This window comes from Theropithecus gelada, chromosome 13, assembly GCF_003255815.1.
Source record: "Theropithecus gelada isolate Dixy chromosome 13, Tgel_1.0, whole genome shotgun sequence".
Lineage (NCBI taxonomy): Eukaryota > Metazoa > Chordata > Mammalia > Primates > Cercopithecidae > Theropithecus > Theropithecus gelada.
Genome location: NC_037681.1, coordinates 29,875,328 through 29,895,210, shown reverse-complemented (window position 1 = coordinate 29,895,210; position 19,883 = coordinate 29,875,328). Strand labels below are relative to the sequence as shown.

Here is a 19,883-nt window from a genome sequence, read left to right as displayed (position 1 = left end):
AGAGATGGTGTTTCACTGTGTTAGCCAGGATGGTCTCAATCTCCTGACCTCGTGATCCACGCTCCTCAGCCTCTCGAAGTGCTGGGATTACAGGCGTGAGCCACCATGCCCGGCCACGCTATATAGTATATTTCATATCTATTTAAATCTTAAACTTATACTATTATGTGACTTGTCTTTCTCCTCTCTCCAAATGATCCTTGTACTATTTCTTATTATTAAGCATTTACTATGTGCCAAGCACCACATTAAGTGCTTCAGATATGTTCTCTCACTTGGTCCTTACAATAACCTTATGAGCTGTTATTATTCCTATTTACAAATGAGGTACAGAGAGGTTAAGTAACTTGCCAAGGGTTACACAGTAAGTAAGAGATGGAGCTGGCATTCCAAATGAGCAGTCATACTCCAAGCCTGGCTCTTAAATTATTGGAGAGGCAGCAGAAAATAATAGAAAAACATTAGGATTGGGGTTGGTAGGTCTGAGTAAGAGTCGGTTACGGAGAAAGGGTGCAGCTTGTTGAAATCAAAGGGGAGTTGTAAAGGCCAAACGCGAGCGCACGTGGAAGGCTCTGCTCATGGGGTATTGCATTAGGAGGTGGTGATGCTTGCTTTGTGAACTGCCTGCTGCAGTTTCCTGGGTATGCACTTCTTTTCCCTTTAGTACAATAAATCAAATTCATAAGACTAACCACATGAGGCGGTTTCAAAGCACGAATAAATTCACTGGTTTGCTGGTAATCCGTGTGAGCTGAGAAAGAAATGTAATCAACAGACATTTTCAGTGGTAACTTCTGTCCAGACATAGTAGTGATTTCTTCAGGTTCAGACATGATGTGCTGTGGAAAATGAAGAAAAATAACATAACAAACTACCCAGTTATAAACGTAAAGGTACATTTTCATTTTTTTCATGCAGTCATAAACTCATGTTAAATTTAGGACCTTCAGCACAAAATCATTCTAATATAACTGACTCAGTAAATATCAAATACTCATGTTCTCAATCAAGCAAACATTTAATGAGAAAAGTAAACAAATTAACTAAAACTCATCTATCTAGTGTGCCGTCAGTGAGAATCGTAACTCTATGCTAGGAAAGACAAACCTGTATTCCCAACTACTCTTGTGCTCTCCAAAGTCATTTCCCAGATATGTGGATACATTTCTATTCTGAAAATCTTTGTTTTTTGAAATAGGGTCTCACTTTGTCACCCAGGCTGAAATGCAGTGTGTGATCTCAGCTCACTGCAGCCTCAACCTCCTGGGTTCAAGCAATCCTCCTGCCTCAGTCCCCCAACTAGCTAGGACTACAGGCATGTGCCACCACGCCTGGCTAATTTTTCTATTTTTTGTAAAGATGGGATTTCTCCATGTTGCCCAAGCTGGTCTTGAACTCCTGAGCTCAAGTGATCCACACACTGTGGCCTCCCAAAGCGCAGGATTACAAGTGTGAGCCACCATGCCAGGCCCGGAAATCAATTTTTTTTTTTTTTTTGGAGATGCAGGCTTGCTCCGTCATCCAGGTTGGAGGGCAGTGGCGCCAATCTTGGCTCACTGCAACCTCTGCCTCCAGTTTCAAGCAATTCTCCCTGCCTCAGCCTCCCGAATAGCTGGAATTACAGGCACACGCCACCACGCCCAGCTAATTTTTTGTATTTTTAGTAGAGACGGGGTTTCGTCATGTTGGCCAGGCTGGTCTCAAACTCCTGGCCTCAGGTGATCTGCCCGCCTTGGCTTCCCAAAGTACTGGGATTACAGGTGTGAGCCACTGCACCCAGCCTGGAAATCTATTTTAAATACAACATTGCCACTAAAGAACTTTATAGAACAAGGTAAAGTAATAAAGATTATCAAAATAAAGAATATTTTTAAAAATAAAATAGATGTTAATGCTAAGAGGATGAGAATGTGATGCCTGGATGCTCAGAAACTGCCTCTCAAATTCTGCATGTATTTTCTACAATTTCTACATCCCTAAGAGCTGAAAACCAGTGTTTCATAACAGTAGAAGGTGGTCAACCCAAACACATTCTACAGCTTTTTAAGATCATACATATTAGTAAACCTGTTCTTCATGAGATGAGGGAGGGTATTCACGTGTTTGTCTCAAATAGGTTCCTGTCCATCATTCTCTACTTGCAACCAGATAAGCACTTCTCAAACTTTAATTTGTACATCAGTCACCTGGGACCTCATTATGCCATTCAGTGTCTGCATAATTCCACATCCTACTCTCATATCTAGCTACCTATTCTCATCCTCATTTTAAAAAATCAAAACTTGTACTATTTAAAGAATTACTTCAGTGCAAAAACCTGTGAGGACCCTACCACCTCCATAATTCTGATTAGGAATAACACAATAGCCTATGACTATAATTGACCTTGGCAAGTGTCCCTTCCACACAGTATCCTGCTATAATGACACCGTTCCTCTTATCAGTACACCAGCTTTCAAATAACTCTCTGGATAAGCCACTTTGCATCATGCCTGGGGAGGCCATGACAACACTGGGACCAATGTCATCAAAATGATCCATGCTCTAAGAGAGAAAACAGAATGGGAAAAGTATGTTAGCTACCAGCAGCTGACAAAGCATTCTTTCTTTTTAAAGAATAACAACAGGCTAAGGAAGAGATTAATCACACTACTGAAAGGGCCTTCACAAGATCGGTACACATTTTAAGTTCAGTTACCAAGTTCCTAACAGTTTAGGCTAGGAATGGTAGAAAAACCAAGTAATAAAAAGCAGTCAGTTCACGCTGATCTTCAAAACCTTCTACTGGCAGCTAGAGAGCCATCAGAACCATCAGGACCATCTTCAGTGCCTACCAGGCAGGCAGAAAAGTAAAAGGAAGAGTCAAATGGGTCTTGATCTACCCAAGACACAACTCTGAAAAAATATTCCCAAAGACTCACAATGGTTTTGCATGCTCCATGAATATTTTGAGCTGGCCTGGAAATCAAAAAGTTTAACGCTGTTCTAGGGAGAACTTGTCTATAATCCTTAAGCAGTTAACTTAAAATATATACTTTATGAACAAAGCCTATTTACAACTGGAAGACCACTTTTAAATTATTTCAGATATCAATTGAGTTCAAGCATCAATTGAGTTAAACAGTATTTTTTAAATTAAATAAAATCAGATTTTATAGAATGCTTCTAGAAAAGTATATAAAAATTTTCATATATAGAATTTGCAGCACTAATCAAAAAGATGATTTGGTTTGAGTGAGAAGAGAAACTTAAATACATAATACAAGATACTTTTCTCCTCAGAACTTTTTATTCCTACAGCAAAAGAGATAAGTATTATAAATACTGAGAACACATGGCTACTTGGGGTAAGTGGCAAAATCTGTTGAAGCAAAAAAAGAATGTCAGCTGCTGAAGTTTTGTTTGCCTGCAGAAAAACGACACCAGCTAGAGAAGAGGTAAGACTCCAGCAAGAGGAATTCAGCTAGAGTCACTGACACGCACTGTCTATGATTTTTATCTTATTTTTATAGACACAGGGTCTCATTATCTTGCCCAGGCCAGTCTCAAACTCCTGAGTTCTAGTGATCCTCCTGCCTCGGACTCCCAAAAGGCTAAAATTACAGCCATGAGCCATCACTTGCAGCCTCGTACCTCCTACTCCTAATGACTGATTTGGTTTTATCCATCCTTGTCTTTCTTCCACAAGCACTCACCTTGAGGTTACTAATGTGTTTGAAAACAAAGGGATTATTGATGTTGATCTGTTTGCGGATTTTGTCATTCATGGCATTTACATATGTCTGGTACACTGCCATACACTTCTTGGCCAAAGATGATGCATAGTATATTGGAATGTCATGTAGTTCTGGGTGATTCTGCCAGTACTCATCTAGAGAGATTTTGCAAGAAACAAACATCACTTTGTTACATGGGGTAAATAGTTCAAATAATAAATGATACACATAGAAACAAGAAATGATACACACACAACCAAGAAATAAAGCACATAACTATATTTTAAAGAGTTTAAGCAAAATTATCCTGGTTGTAACTAACTTAAATTTACAAAACCAAAACTTACTTCTAAATGGCACATGACCTAAAAAAGAATGCTGTGATCATAGTCCAAAGATGTGGAGGCTTTTAAAAATGACTCAGTAGGCCGGGCGTGGTGGCTCAAGCCTGTAATCCCAGCACTTTGGGAGGCCGAGAGGGGTGCATCACGAGGTCAGGAGATTGAGACCATCCTGGCTAACATGGTGAAACCCCGTCTCTACCAAAAAAATACAAAAAATTAGCCGGGCGAGGTGGCGGGCACCTGTAGTCCCAGCGACTCGGGAGGCTAAGGCAGGAGAATGGCCTAAACCCGGGAGGCGGAGCTTGCAATGAGCTGAGATCCAGCCACTGCACTCCAGCCTGGGCGACAGAGCGAGACTCCGTCTCAGAAAATTAAAAAAAAAAAAAAATTACTCAGTATAAATTTACACTGAAGTCTATAACTTACTACCATAACGAGACACTAAATAATAAATTTTTATTTAAATGTATTAGAAAAACATATTAGAAAAAATTCTGTGGTTTTAAATAAAAATGTATTATTAATATTTCAAACAGATTTATTGAGTGCTAATTACAAAATAGAATTGCCAAGAGTTCACCAATTTTGAACACTTAAAAAAAAAAGTAGTCATATTATGCTATTATTGTTTTTTTTGTTTTTGTGTTTTATACCCAGGCTGTCGACCAGCCTTGAGGGTAGTGGTGTAATCATGGCTCATGGCAGCCTCAACCTCTTAGGTTCAAGTGATCCTCCCATGTCAGCCTTCTGAGTAGCTGTGACTACAGGAGTGTGCTACCACACTCGGCTAATTTTTTTTTTTTTTTTTTTGAGACTGGGTCTCACTATGTTGCTCAGGCTGGTCTCAAACTCTGGACTTAAGTGATCCTCCTGCCCAGCCTCCCAAAGTGCTGGGATTACAGGCATGAGCCACCACACTCAGCCATGCTTGTATTTTTAAAAAACTACTAACCAGTTTCTGATAAAGAAAGCAGTGGGTAATATACCTTCAAAAAAAGACTTATGTTAAAGGAAAAGCGCTCATTAAATCCCAAAATTTTATCAAGGTAGTATGGCTGAAAGACCCCCTTTATTCTAATAGGTGCCTCTGTGGTTTGAAAATGTATTATATGCCTATTATATTACTTGCATCTATAATTTCTAATTTTCAAAACAACTTACGAAGACTTATCACCATCTTAACTAGCAAACTAAGGGTAAAACAAAAGGCTGAATATTGTGTCAATTTTATTCTTCCATTTGATGTATCAATGATAATTCTATATGAGGACAAAAACTTTGTCACGTGTGTTACAAATAAATTTCCTGCTTTGTCTTCTAGTTTATCCCATTCATGATTCGTTTCTCTTATGATTTCTTAGATACCCTAAAGCGGATTACATCCCACAACCACGCCACCATTTCTTGTTTTGTTGTGCGTGTGTTTATGAACAAATTTTGAAGATTAAAAAAGTTAAATAATTTGCCCAAGGTCATATGGCTGTAGCCATATGATAGATTTGATCTGAAACACAGATAAGATTTGAAAGCAGCTGTCCTTTCTATTATACTATATTACAAGGGAGACTTTAAGGAAAAAGGGCAACCAGTTGCAAAGAGCAGATGGTAGAACTGTCAGATAAAAATATCAAACACCCAGTTAAACTTGAATTTCATGTGAACAACAAAAGATTTTTAGTATAAGAATATATACTAACGAGACCAGCCTGGCCAATGTGGTGAAATCTCATCTCTACTAAAAATACAAAAATTAGCCAGGCATGGTGGCGCATGCCTGTAATCCCAGCTACTCAGGAGGCTAAGACAGGAGAATAGCTTGAACCCGGGAGGCGGAGGTTGTGGTGAGCCGAAATCACGCCAAGCTGAGATAGTGCCACTGCTCTCCAGCCTGGGTGACAGGGTGAGACTCTATCTCAAAAAAAAAAAAAAAAAGAAAGAATATATATTAAATATTTGGTACACTTATATTAAAACATGATTATTTATCTGAACCTAAAATTTAATGAGTTGTCCTCTAGTTTTATTTGCTAAATCTGGCAATCCAATTTGATGGTGGCAACATTGTTTCAACTTCCTAACTTCTCTGCTCTTCAGCTTACTGGTCACAAAGACTTCGACTTCAAGACTTCTAAGGACGAATTTGACTTGCAGTTAGGAAGGAGGACTAATCAAGATCAGAAGACTGAATTATATTCGGATTTGGGAAATTCAGCTTCTAGAAGTCCTATCTGTTACAGATTTGCTTTTCATCTGGGGTCATTTCTTCCAACTTTCCTTCTGTTTTCCTTTTCAGTGTAACAGGGATACTATTTTTTTCTCCTCCTCACTGAGATGGCAGAATAGAGAGGAAGAGGTAAGATGCAAGCATTTCTAGTGCTTCACACAGAGGTTACATACATGCAAAGCACCCATTTTATTATTATTATTTTTTTTATTTTTTTATTTTTTTTTTAAGACAGGGTCTCAGTCTGTCGCCCAGGCTGGAGTGCAGTGGCACAATCTCGGCTCACTGTAACCTCTGCCTCCCAGGCTCAAGTGATCCTCCCACCTCAGCCTCCCAGGTAGCTGAGGGACAACAGGTGTGCACCACCATACCCAGCTAATTCTTTGTATTTTTGTAGAGACAGGGTCTTGCCTTGTTGCCCAGGCTGGTCTCAAATTCCTGGGCTCAAGGGATCTTCCACCCTCAGCCTCTCAAAGTGTTGGAATTAGGGATTACAGGCGTGAGCCACTATGCCTGGCTGCAAAGCACCTTCTTTTAATCTTTAATAAGAGTGGTTTTCCCAAATAGATCACAGAATGTGAGGTAGAAGGGATCATTAAGTACAAATGTATGCTAAAAAGTAACAACCATTGTTCCTCTTATTACAAAAAGTTATATACATGTTCACTGAAGTACTTGTAAAATGGAGAAAAGCAGAAAACAAAAAATATCACCCATATTCTCACTATCCAGATTAGTATTTTTTTCGGTCATTTGTGTGTGCATTTTTTACCTAACTAGGATCAGAGTACATATAGGTTTTTTTGTTTGTTTGTTTGTTTTCAGAGTCTCGCTCTGTCAGCCAGGCTGGAGTGCAGTGGCGCAATCTCAGCTCACTGCAACCTCTGCCTCCCAGGATCAAGCAATTCTCATGCCTCAGCCTCCAGAAAAGCTGGGACTACATGCGTGCGCCACCATACCTGGCTCATTTTTCTATTTTTGGTAGAGACAAAGTTTCATCACGATAGCCAGGCTGGTCTTGAACTCCTGGCGTCAAGTGATCTGCCCACCTCAGCCTCCCTCAGTGCTAGGATTACAGGCCTGAGCCACCACGCCCGGCACAGAGTCCATACAGTTTTGAACTCTACTTTTTTGGTTGACTTAATATATTATGTGAAAGTATGTAATTACTCATCTGTAACACAATTTTTTCCTATAATGTTATATTTACTGACATGGTATTTCTTTGAAAATACTAAAATGATGAATACCTTTCTTGACAAAATTTTCTGTACATCTCATTTATTTCCCAGAAGCGGAACTGCTGGCCAAAGGGTACACATATTTTAAGACTTCTGATGGCCACCAGAAGGGGACGCCAGTTCACATTCCCAGCGGCAGTGCATGAGAGTTGCTGTTTTCCTAGGCTATTCCTAGATCCAAATCCCTAGTTTTTTTTGTTTTTGTTTTTGTTTTTTGAGACGGAGTCTCACTCTGTCGCCCAGGCTAGAGTGCAGTGGTACAATCTCAGCTCACTGCAACCTCCACCTCCCAGGTTCAAGCAATTCTCTGCCTCAGCCACCTGAGCAGCTGGGATTACAGGCATCCGTCACCATGCCCGGCTAATTTTTGTATTTTTAGTAGAGATGGGGTTTCACCATCTTGGTCAGGCTGGTCTTGAACTCCGGATCTCATGATCTACCCAAATCAGCCTCCCAAAGTGCTGGGATTACAGGTGTGAGCCACCGCGCCCGGCCCCAAATCCCTATTTTTAAATGAAGAAAACTGAAGTCCAGGATGGTGGAATGACTCATCCAAGACCATGTTATTATCCTGACAAAATGACAAGATTTTAATCATCTCCTAAATAGAAAGGAAATGGCATACCCAGAATCAAGAGCAGCTCCTGAGCCCTTCCAAGAGCGAAGACAGGAATGAGACCCCTGCCTCCTCTGTTTACAATGTCGTGGACAGTGTTACAGAATCTTGCCTCTCGCTCTTCACGTTTCTCATGGATGTGGGTCCCATAAGTAGATTCCTAAATAACATATTAGAAGTGTGAGACTAAAACCGATGATCCCCAAAGAATTCAAAAGTTAAACATCAGTGAAATGCTGAGGGGCTAAGCAATTCACTTCTCCATTAGCATGTCATTTACTCGAACATGTGTTGTCATAATAGCAATTGGGAAGAGCAAGCAAGAATGCTAGAATTCAGGCCCAGCGCAGTGGCTCACAGCTGTATCACAGCACTTTGGGAAGCCAAGGCAAGTAGATCACCTGAGGTCAGGAGTTCAAGACCAGCCTGGCCAACGTGGCGAAACCCTGTCTCTACTAAAAATACAAAAGTTAGCTGGGCATGGTGGTGGGCGGTTGTAATCCCAGCTACTCCAGAGGCAGGAGAATAGCTTGAACCCAGGAGGAGGTTGCAGTGAGCTGAGATTGCACCATTGCACTCTAGCCTGGTCGACGGAGCAAGACTCCATCTCAAAAAAATACAATTTAACAACAACAAAAAAACAGGCCAGGCATGGTGGCTCATGCCTGTAATGCTAGCATTTTGGGAGGCCAAGGCGGGTAGATCTTCTGAGGTCAGGAGTCCAGCCTGACCAACATGATGAAAGCCCGTCTCTACTAAAAATACAAAAATTAGCTGGGCGTGGTAGTGCACGCCTTGTAATCCCAGCTATTCAGAAGGCTGAGGCAGGAGAATCACTTGAACCTGGGAGGCAGAGGTTGCAGTGAGCTGAGATCGCGTCACTCACTCCAGAGTGAGACTCCATCTCAAAAAACAAAACAAAACAAAACAAAGAATGCCAGAATTCAAATCTAAGTAAGAAGAACATTTTATAAAATGGAATCAGGAAATAGTCCAAAACTGTATTTTCTTCCCATGTCCATTTTGCTTTCCATTAGGAAGAAAAAGGTTATTTCTCCTACCTCTGATAAGTCAAAGCTTTTAAAATAGAAATAGATGTTGTTTCTTATACTTCTGCTTAAGAATATCCTTAAAGTCTTACTAGGTGTGGTCCACTGACCAGAAGATTGACATCCCTTTGGAGCTTATCAGAAGTGCAAAATCTCAGACCCCAGCCCAGACATACTGAATCAGAATTTGTACCTTAGCAATATCATCAGATGATTATATGCATATTAAAATTTGAAGCACTCCTTTAAAGTATGGTACTATGAAAATAACTACTTTTTCTGAGGGTTCAAAAATGAATCTTCCCTTAAATTAAGTTTATATGCTGGGCATACCATGAGCAGAGTCCAATGTAATCTGCTGACATGTTGCTTATGCACTGCAGTGTGTACTGGCCCACATGCCTGGGCAGCTGGGGAATGTGGTAGGTGGTGGAGGAGAAACAGACAACTCTTCCTCCTTGAACCACATACACCTGATGTTCTTATATATACCAAAAGCCTGCAAGATTTCTCTCCCAACCCCTGACTCTACCGTCAGCAACACACATCCCAAGCTGCCCCCAAAGAGCTTCGGTACACAGTCCATTTTTTTGCTCCCCTGGGACTTGCAACCCAGTAGGCAGACAGGACACACAGATAAACAAAACGATAAGTTAGCATGGACTAAGGGTCTGAGGACAGTCACCGTGGCAAAGGCAGTGAGGTCACGCCATTTCCAAAATGACCCATAGATGTTCTTCTACACATTGTCATCTAGAAAAATATATTTAGGAGACAGGGAGAGGGCACACCCAGTGAAAATGATCCTGCCCAAAGACGGCCTGACGATCCTGCCCAGAGACAGCCTGGTGCCTCTGATATTAGACTAGAGTTAATGCATTTAACACCAAGAAAGTGAAGCTGCACTACAAAAAGAAGTGCCTGCCCCAATTTTTTTTTTTGAGACTGAGTCTTGCTTTGTAGCCCAGGCTCAAGTGCAGCAGCGTGATCTTGGCTCACTGTAGCCTCCACCTTCTGGGTTCAAGTGATTCTTGTGCCTCAGCCTCCCCAGTACCTGGGACTACAGGTGTGCACCACCACACCCAGGTAATTTTTGTATTTTTTTAGCAGACATGGGGTTTCACCATGTTGGCCAAGCTGGTCTCTAACTCCTGGCCTTAAGTGATCTACCCACCTCGGCCTCCCAAAGCACTAAGATTACAGGTGTGAGCCACTGTGCCTGGCCACCAATTTTCTTATATTAAAAAAAAAGATAAGTTTATATCCAATAACATGTTATGAAAGTGAGATCACAATATTATTTTCCAAAAGAAAAAAATCTGCTTACATTACATTGATTACAATATAGCACATTAATACTTACAATGATAAGAATATCAGGCTTAATGTTAGGAATTTCAGCTGCCATTAAGTGTCTATCTTCTTGTCTTGAGAAATCACCTGTGTACAAAAGCTATGAAAAAGATAAAACTAGAAAGTTAGGATTTGGGGAAGGCTTCATTTTGCTAGTGAATAGATTAAACTCATGAAATCCAAAAGTGCAGTTACAGTTTTTAAAAAGTCTAAAACTGATGAAATTTACATGCAGTGCTTGTGTCGAATTCAAAATGTGTAGTTTAGTTAGTAAACGGTCCAGTGCTTCAATTATTTCACCTAGTAAATGGGAATAATCTATTCCCAGTATCATCTCACAAAGATAACCTATATAACATTAATCCACTTGAGAAGTGCTCTGAACTTCGTAGAGAAAAAGGGCATGCTGACAAGGAAAGGAGTGCACTGAGGTACATGGTCTAAAACCAGAGATAAAATCGTAAGAAGGTCTGCATCAAATTCCAAGAGAATTCACATCGGCATTTGTGCTACTTATTTTTTGTGCCCTGGAGCAAAATGCAAGAATAAGAGATTCAGTGATATATTTTACAATTCAATGTCTAAAAGTTCCAAATGTAGAAGCAGCTGTGAAAAATTTAGGACGTTACACTAGAGCATCGGTTCTCAACTCTAGCTGCACGTTAGAATCACCTAGAAAACTCAAAAAGGAAAAGGCCAAGCTACACCTCCAGATTTTGATTCAATAGTTACTTTTCAACAGCTCCCTAAGAGATTCTTACGTGCAGCCAGAGTTCAAAGCCGCTGCTCTGGAGTCTAGAAACCTAGTAGTCCACCCACATTTGCAGAAGTTCAAGGGTTCCCTAAAGATCTTTCCTAATTAACCCCTTTTACTCTTGCAGTCCACTCTGCTTAGGGGCTTATCTGTGAATCCTAAGACATCAGGGGGACATGAATATCAAATTGTGTTTTATTTTTAAATGAATGCAGCCACAAAGACACCTCTTCCCTAACCAGTTTTCTAAAGGAAACTGAATCCTTTAGAATTCAGGGAATTCCTTTCTGAGGTGTTTATTTTACCCCTTTCTCAGTTGTTAAAATTTTTTTTTTTTCTCAGTCTTGATACAGAAAGTATTGTAATGGAGGTAGGAACTACGATATTTAAAAGGAAAAAGTGTTAACTGTATTTTCATCTTATGATTCAGTGTTCTGACACTTTTGCAAGTCTTAGGGAATTTTTTTTTTCAATAGTACTTGGTGGCACAAAGCTCTGTACTGATTTCTCTGGGGAGAAAAGCGCCAGAGCCAGAGGGTACCTTCACGCCTGCGATCTCAATCATGAACATGGCGGCTCCTAGGACGTGCCCTGCATGGTAACACCAAAACTTGATTCCTGCAACTTCCTTAACTTCATGAAAGTTGATAGTTTCAATTTTGTCCATGCTTTCTTCCAAATCCGTCTCGGTATACAACATGTCGTCCGCTGATATGTTACTAAATTTTGAAAGATGTCAGCAAAAACAATTAAGTCAGATTTTTTAAAAAGCCTTTGAACACAAAGAAATTGTGGATAACATATCCATGATGGTATTTCTTCAAAATATATTGCATGAATTATGCTATTTAAAAATTTTTAGAGATTTTGTGTATTTTTTTTTTTTTTACTCTATTGTGTATATAGCCACAAAACTTGATTTTAAACAAACCACACAGGAAATTAAGATACTGAGCTCAAAGTACTCTCAATTTTCAGTAATACATACAGTAAATTAAGACAAAATACTCTTTAGGAGAGTATTCTCAAATTTTTTCCCACCCCAACACTCCTGAAAGATGTAACACACTCACATACATTGAACCATGGCAGGTATTTCTCACATTAGGATGAGAAAAGATTTTTCTACAAAGTCTAGCACAGCCTTTCTTCTGAAAATTATGTTAATGTACTTATACAAAAGGAAGAGAGAATAGTGGTTAAGGACACTGACTCGGGAGCCAGATTGTTTGGGTTCAAATCCTCGCTCTGTCTCTTACTGTGACAATTTTGGGCAAATAACCTAACTTCGCTGTGCCTCAGTTTCATCATCTATAAAATGGAATTTATAATAGAACCTACATCTTGAGTTGGTGTGAAGATTAAATATATTTATCTCCCAGATGGGTGCGATGGCTCACGCCTGTAATTCCAGCACTCTGGGAGGCCACGGCAGACGGATCACTTGAGGTCAGGAGTTCAAGACCAGGCTGGCCAACATGGTAAAACTCCTTCTCTACTAAAAATACAAAAATTAGCCAGGCATGGTGGTACACACTGCGTGCCTATAATCCTAGCTACTGGGGAGACTGAGGAATGAGAATTGCCTGAACCCGGGAGCGGAGGTTGCAGTGAGCCAAGATAGTGCCACTGCACTCCAGCCTGGTCAACAGCCCAAGACTCCATCTCAAAAAAAAAAAATATATATATATATATATATAAATATATATATATAATATACATGTGTATATATAATATATATACGTGTATTATATATGTATATATAATATATATAAAATATGTATCTTTTGTGTGTGAAGTTAATATACATTAGGAATTTAGGATTGGGCCTAATACGTGGTAAGCATTATTGAAGTGTTAATGAGTGTTACCACAATTAAGCATAACTCTTCCAATCCAGCCTAATGAAGTTTTAAAAGGACACAAAAGCTATATAAAGACTTCAAGGCCAGGCCAGTGACTCATGCCTGTAATCCCAGCACTCTGGGAGGCCATGGCCAGAGGATCACTTGAGCCCAGGAGTTTGAGACTAGTTTGGGCAACATAAGACCCCATCTCTTCAAAAAACAAAAAACCTCTGCTGGGTGTGGGGGCACATGCCTGTAGTCTCAGCTGCTTGGGAGGCTGAGGTGAAAGGACTGCTTGAGCCCAGGTGGTTGAGGCTGCAGTGAGCTGTGATCGCACCATTGCACTCCAGCCTAGATGACACAGCAAGATCCTGTCTCAAAAAAACCTTCAAGGTCAGGAAGGTGCTAGAAACACAATAGGTTTCAATGACCTTGTTAATGAATGATGAAATTACTAATATCCTTATACATCAAAAAAGAGCACCTCATTTTAAAACACAAAATGGTCCATATCTTGAACCATATGTACTCTAAAGAGCCAAAGTCGTGTATAATCTAATAAAGTAATTTACCTAACTTTGACATAATCGGAAAGAAGCCATCTATAAATAGCTTTTGTGGCATGAGTCATAAATGTTCTTCCTTTGAAACTTGTCTTCTGTAGAAACCAGGGCAGAGCTCCACAGTGATCCAAATGGAAACTTAAAAAGAAAGAGGCTGCATTAATTCTTAAAATTATTATCCATCGGATACCATGTAATGAAACTGTTGCTTACTGTACAAAACAAGTTTTATATAAACAACTATGTACTGACACTTTCAGAAAACCAAGAGTAGGTATGTGTAGAAGGAAGAAGTAACGCATACAGTTTTAATATGGAAGAAAGATGTTTAAAGTATCGTTTTTAAACAGCAAAAAAACTTTATTAGTGAACAATTAGGGACGAAGAAGAATATTCCAAACCTACTCTTGGCAGCCAGAATTACAGCAAACATCTTAGCAGAATAAAGTTGAAACATGGGTATCTCCCTGAGGTCACTGTCTTGTCACATTTTTCTATATGAACTCTATTTAAAAATAGTTTCAATAAAGTTGAAATGGTGTTCTTATAGAAACACGTGACAAAACAGTGACCTCAAGGAGATACCCTGGAAAAGGGCTTTCTTAGTCTCAAGTTTTACAATGATTCAAGTTCTGTACTATCTCCTTCTCACGTACTCACTGAACTTACATATAGAGATAGGTAAGTTTTTCATAGTAAACTTCTCTAGCCTGTGATGACATTATGGAGTGCTGGTTTAGACTTAGATGTCTGCAATATGCTTCCCAGCAAAAAACACTCTTTTAAAAAACCAAACTCTCAAAATCTAGTAAAGAATGAGCTTGACGGTAAAAGTCCGTGAAAAACAGCGTCATTAATAAAGGGAAAAACTTACTGACTAATTAATAGGAGATCAATCTCAGCTGGATCAATTAAATCAATATAAGGAAGAGCATCCATTCCTTCTAGGCCAGGGTGGATCCCACAGTCCAGCTGAAAGAGACAGGAAAAGAGATCACAATCTCCTACGTATTTTATTAAAATTCATTCAGCAAATAGACAATAATTCTAGATCTATCACCCACATACTCAAGATAGACTCCAGACACTAGCACTTGGAACATGATTCTTATTAAAAGTGGCAAATATGCCATTAACAATTCTAACTTCCCAACAAATTTAAAATTTAGCTCACATTTAGGGGTCACAGGATGCAAAGTACAAAACAGCTTCTTTCCAACTACTTTTGGTCGTCATTCTAACAATGAATTAAGTATTTTTCAAAAACTTCGATATCAGAAGATTAAAATTTAAAAAGTTTATAGATTTACTACTACCAGATCTTGTGAGAAGATCATAATTAGAAATGGGAAATTTACCTGATCAGGATAATTTAAATATTTTTAAGGCATTAGGGAACAAATTCTTAAGACTCGGTCACTAAAGTTACTTATTTTTATGGCGTTACTACCAAATTAACACAATAGATGACTAAAAAGATGACTATGTCTGACCTATTCATATTCTTTTCAGATTGGGAAGAGTTGAGAAGAAAGAGAAATCAAAGGAACATGAGACACAGAACTGACTTTCTAATGAGTACTTTAGAATGAAACCATCTCCTCTAACCCCTCTACTTTTCAGGCTTAGAGAAGCAGAGTGACTTATCCAAGGCCGGCAGCCCCAATGGGACTTGGGCATCCAACCTTCTCTAGGCCAAGGCTTGATCCCCACATGCTAGAGGCGGCTAGAGCTCTCAATGTGTTCAGTGATTGGGCCCTTGGATCTTCCACTTGGGATGGGGCAGTTAGGCTGGCTGAACCCTTCAGGAGTGGAAGAGGGACTTCAAAGAAGTAACAGTTCAACAGATCTAGCTGACAATTTTACAGTCATAGAATATATCTTCTTAATCAACTAAATTACTAAGTAGAAGTATGTATTAGTTTTTCTCATTAACATTATATAGCATAGATTGCATGCACTATAACATTTTTCTGGGAGCTAAAAAGATAACTAGTCTACAAGAAAAGACTAACACCCAATACAGACAGAGCCATATTATTAAACTGAGTACAAAAATAGTAATTACCATTATTTTTCTTCCTTTGAACTCGAGAATAATACATGATCTTCCTACTTCTTGCCCAGCTCCACTGTAAACATTCAAGGGGAGAAAAAAAAAAGGATTTAAAAAAACATCAAAACCAAGTCCAATAAACTTACTTTTTTACAATGTGCACTACATCCCATCTGACGACAGCACCTCACTGAAAAATTCTGAGACATAAGAGAGTTCTACAAAATTACAAAGGCAGGGAAGAACAGTGTCCACGTGGGAAAAGATGAAAACTGATCCTTGGGAGTCCAGGGATCTCGCAGTTGTTAAAATTGAGAGAGAAGGCGGTAGAGATCCAAGAAGCCCAAAGGTTTGGGCTTGATTTAAATTCAATTTTCTGAATTTTAGGATTAAATTATGATGTATTTAAAATGTAAAATAGCAGTTATGCAGATTATGTAATAATACTTTTAGAATTAGCACTTAAGTAGAAAGCCATAAGCATATCAACACTGTCATCTTCTTTAAGATCATAATCTGTATGTGCCAAATGGTTTAAATTTAAATGGCTTGGCTTGGTGGTGGCTCGTAATCCCAGCACTTTGGGAAGCCGAGGCGGGCAGATCACTAGGTCAGGAGATCGAGACCATCTTGGCTAACACAGTGAAACCCTGTCTCTACTAAAAATACAAAAAATTAGCCAGGCATCGTGGTGGGCGCCTATAGTCCCAGCTACTCGGGAGGCTATGGCAGGAGAATGGCGTGAACCCGGGAGGCGGAGCTCGCAGTGAGCAGAGATTGTGCCACTGCACTCCAGCCTGGGCGACAGAGCGAGACTCCGTCTTAAAAAAAAAAAAAAAAAAAATTTTAAATACTTATTCATACTGTGAATTTCAATCGCTTTTCCTTCTACTTTCTGTTATTTCAGCATATTTTATGCCAAGTACTTAAATAACTTTTGTTTCTTCTTAAATTAATTATTTCAGCCATAATTAGCAATGGTCACAAGGCACACTTCAAGTTACACCTCACTTTTCAAATCCCTCACCTTCCTTGATGCCTTTCCCCAATCATTCTAGCTCACAATTCACTCACTCACTCAACATTAAGCAGCTTCTATTTGCCAAGCACTGTATTAAGTGCGTAGGACATGGAAATGCCTTACAGGGACCCTGACCTCAAGGAACTCATTCAGATGGACATGCAATGGACCTCTCCCCAAACTGAGATCCTACCTCCGAGCAGGTGTTGATACAGAAGATCAAACAACTGTGGACGAGAGCTGCCATAAACTCCTGGCCTTCCACTTTTTAATCAGTTTTTGTTTTTAATTATTGTGGATACCCTGGCCTTGCACTTTAACTGGCCCTCAATGTTGCCTAGCTGTTTTCTCCATCTCATTTCCATATCAACTATTTTCAAACTTTCTCCCCTTTCCCACATTTTCCAACCCTCTATCCTCTTCTTCACTTGAGGTATGGGCCATCTTCTGCATCAAAAAAATAAACAGTCCATTTGTAAATTTCCTCAACTTCATGTTGGTACAATAATTAAAAATGCATGTACCAACAGGGTACCAACCTGCCCACATCTGTCTCCTTCCATTTCTCCTCTAAGACCTCTCTTTCCACGACGAATCTTTCCACCATTCTACTCTATGTACTCCCTCCATCCTTCTGAGGAACTGAACACTGCTGTGTCATTGACATTTTCCTCACTGTCTGCTCTTTACCATCCAATCCAAATTGAAATACACTACAGCCATGTTCATCCCCAAATTAAAATCCCTTGACTCTCATCTCCTTTAGTTCCCACTTCATTCTTTCCCCAGCCCGCCTCCTAGGGCAGTGGACCCTCCTGTACTTCCTCACCTTCCACTCACTCCTCAATTCACTCTCCTCTGGCTCTTACTAATCACTTTTCTGAAACTATCTTTGCTGCTCTGTAGTCATTTCAGTCTTTTTTTTTTTTTTTTGGGACAAGGTCCCCCTATGTTGCCCAGTTGGCCTCCAACTCCTGGGCTCAAGTGATCCTCCTGCCTCAGCCTCCCAAATAGCTGGAACTATAGGTGTCAGTCCCTATCTTGTTCTCTTGGCAGCCTTTGTCATTCGTAACGAGTACTTGCTCCTTCCTCAAGCACCTCTCCCTTGGCTTCTCTGACGTGATGCTCTCATCCTGTCTTGCTGGCTTTCCTGTTTCCTTCACATATTCAGCCACCTCTGCCCACCCTTTAAATGTTGATATTCCGAGGGTTTGCTCCTTGGCCAATTTCTCAATCTTCATTCTCATCTTTCTGACATGCTAAGGACTTCCAAGCCCGTATTCATAACCCAGATTGTTCTTCTGAATTCCAGACCTTTAATACATACACGGGACACTAGGTATTTCTACTAGGATCTCTCCCGGGACTTCATATTCAATATGCCAAACTGGTTTCCACCACATGCCCCCTACTTGCTCTGCTTTCTTCCTGAAATGCTTTGTCTTCAGATATTGATGTGGTTGGCTCCTTTGTATCATTTGGGTCTCAGTTCCAATGTCACCTTCTCAGATGCTTTCTCTTGACTACCTCCTCTAATTTGCTCTTCACAGCAAGCCACAACCCAGCATCATGTTATCTTAATACTTACAACTACATGAAGTTATTGTATCCACTTATGTCTTGCTTCAGGCTACTAAATGAAAGCTTCCTAAGAACAGAGGCATTGTCCACCTTATTCACTGCTGTATTGCTACAGTACCTGGCATGTAGTAAATCATAAAAAATACTTATTGAATGAATAAAACTCCTCAATTTTGAACCTTGGAAAGATTACACTAAATGAAAGATGCCAGAGACAAAAGACTATGTATTGTATGATCACACTTCTATGAAATGTCCACAACAGGCAAATCTGTAGAGAAGTAGATTAGTGGTTGCTAAGGTCTGGAGAGGTAGTGGGGATTGTCCATGACTGCTAATGAATACAAGGTATCTTTTGGGAGTGATGAAAATGTTCTGGAATGAGACAGGGGTGATGGTTGTATAACTCTATGTTAAGAACGACTGAGAGTTGTATGGTATATAAATTGTGAGTTGTATGGTATGTAAACTGTATCTCAATAAAGCTGTTATGAAACAACCGAACTCCCAAATTTACTCCAGAGTTGCCCCACTTCCTACACTCCTGGAGTGAAGAACACTACTCTTTCCCAACTGCCAAACTTAGGAATCCGAGTCATCATAACATCCTCTCTGCCCTGCCTTCACTCCCCACAACCACCTTCCAGTACAGCTGATCAGCCACAAAATCCTGAAGATCTCATTTGCATACTTTCTCACACTCATGTCACTCACTACAGGCTCTGACCACCTAGACTTGGAATCTTTCAATGATATCTTACTGAACCTGCTCTACTCAATCCATCCTTTTATTCAGCTGCTACACTGCTGCCAGGAGTGATTTTCCTAAAACATAATTCCCCACAATATCCATGCTTGCTTAACAGCCTTCGCTGGCTCCCTGTAATTGACTATCTGATAAAGGTCCAAACTCTTATGTATATGAGGTGCTTCCTAAACTGGACCTCAACAGCCTGTCGCTTCATCTGCTAACTCAACTCTTTAGCTACAGCCATGAGGAATCTGGCCACAAGTTGTGGCCACTCTCACTTTCACATGTGCCACTTCCACTGCCTAGAACACCCTGGGCCCCCCAGTCTTCAACTCCTACTCATTCTTTAGGACTCAGCTCAAGCATCACATTTTTCAGGATGCACGAGGTATCCTTTTTTCCTCAATCTGTCAGAAATCCCTTTTCCATACTTTCACAGTGCTCAGTGCAATGCCTACCTGCGCTCTTAGATTAGCTATTATTTACAAAGCACCTACTGCGATCTTTACTCTTCAAGTTTTATCTTATTTCCATATGAGAAAACGGGTTCAGTGAGGTTGTTGTCCTACTAAGTGGTCAAGTAGATAACAGACTTCAGGTCTGACTTCAAAGTAATGGTCTCCTATTATTCCAAAGTATCTCTCCAATACTTCCCACTGTGCACTGTAATTCTCTCCATAAGGGCGAGAGCAATTAACTGGGCCCTCCTTTGCATCTGTATCCCCACGTGTGGTGCTTGACACTTGACACTTGCTAAAGAATTGAGT

General features: G+C 40.0%; 1 protein-coding gene across 5 annotated transcripts in view; it reads right to left on the bottom strand.

Moving 5' to 3' along the window:
• CPSF3 (cleavage and polyadenylation specific factor 3) overlaps positions 1 to 19,883 on the bottom strand; it is a 51,006-nt gene that overhangs the window by 29,918 nt on the left and 1,205 nt on the right. For 2 of the 5 annotated variants that reach the window (XM_025354935.1, XM_025354934.1), the window contains 9 exons: positions 15,776 to 15,839; positions 14,582 to 14,679; positions 13,717 to 13,845; positions 11,839 to 12,016; positions 10,554 to 10,643; positions 8,151 to 8,301; positions 3,696 to 3,871; positions 2,386 to 2,544; positions 693 to 839 (listed from right to left, as the gene is read on the bottom strand). In XM_025354935.1, coding sequence (XP_025210720.1) covers positions 693 to 839; positions 2,386 to 2,544; positions 3,696 to 3,871; positions 8,151 to 8,301; positions 10,554 to 10,643; positions 11,839 to 12,016; positions 13,717 to 13,845; positions 14,582 to 14,679; positions 15,776 to 15,839 — 1,192 coding nt within the window. Of the gene's footprint in view, positions 1 to 692; positions 840 to 2,385; positions 2,545 to 3,695; positions 3,872 to 8,150; positions 8,302 to 10,553; positions 10,644 to 11,838; positions 12,017 to 13,716; positions 13,846 to 14,581; positions 14,680 to 15,775; positions 15,840 to 17,969; positions 18,032 to 19,613; positions 19,866 to 19,883 lie in introns of those variants that run through there. The other 3 variants (XM_025354937.1, XM_025354936.1, XM_025354938.1) reach the window with 3 other exon arrangements.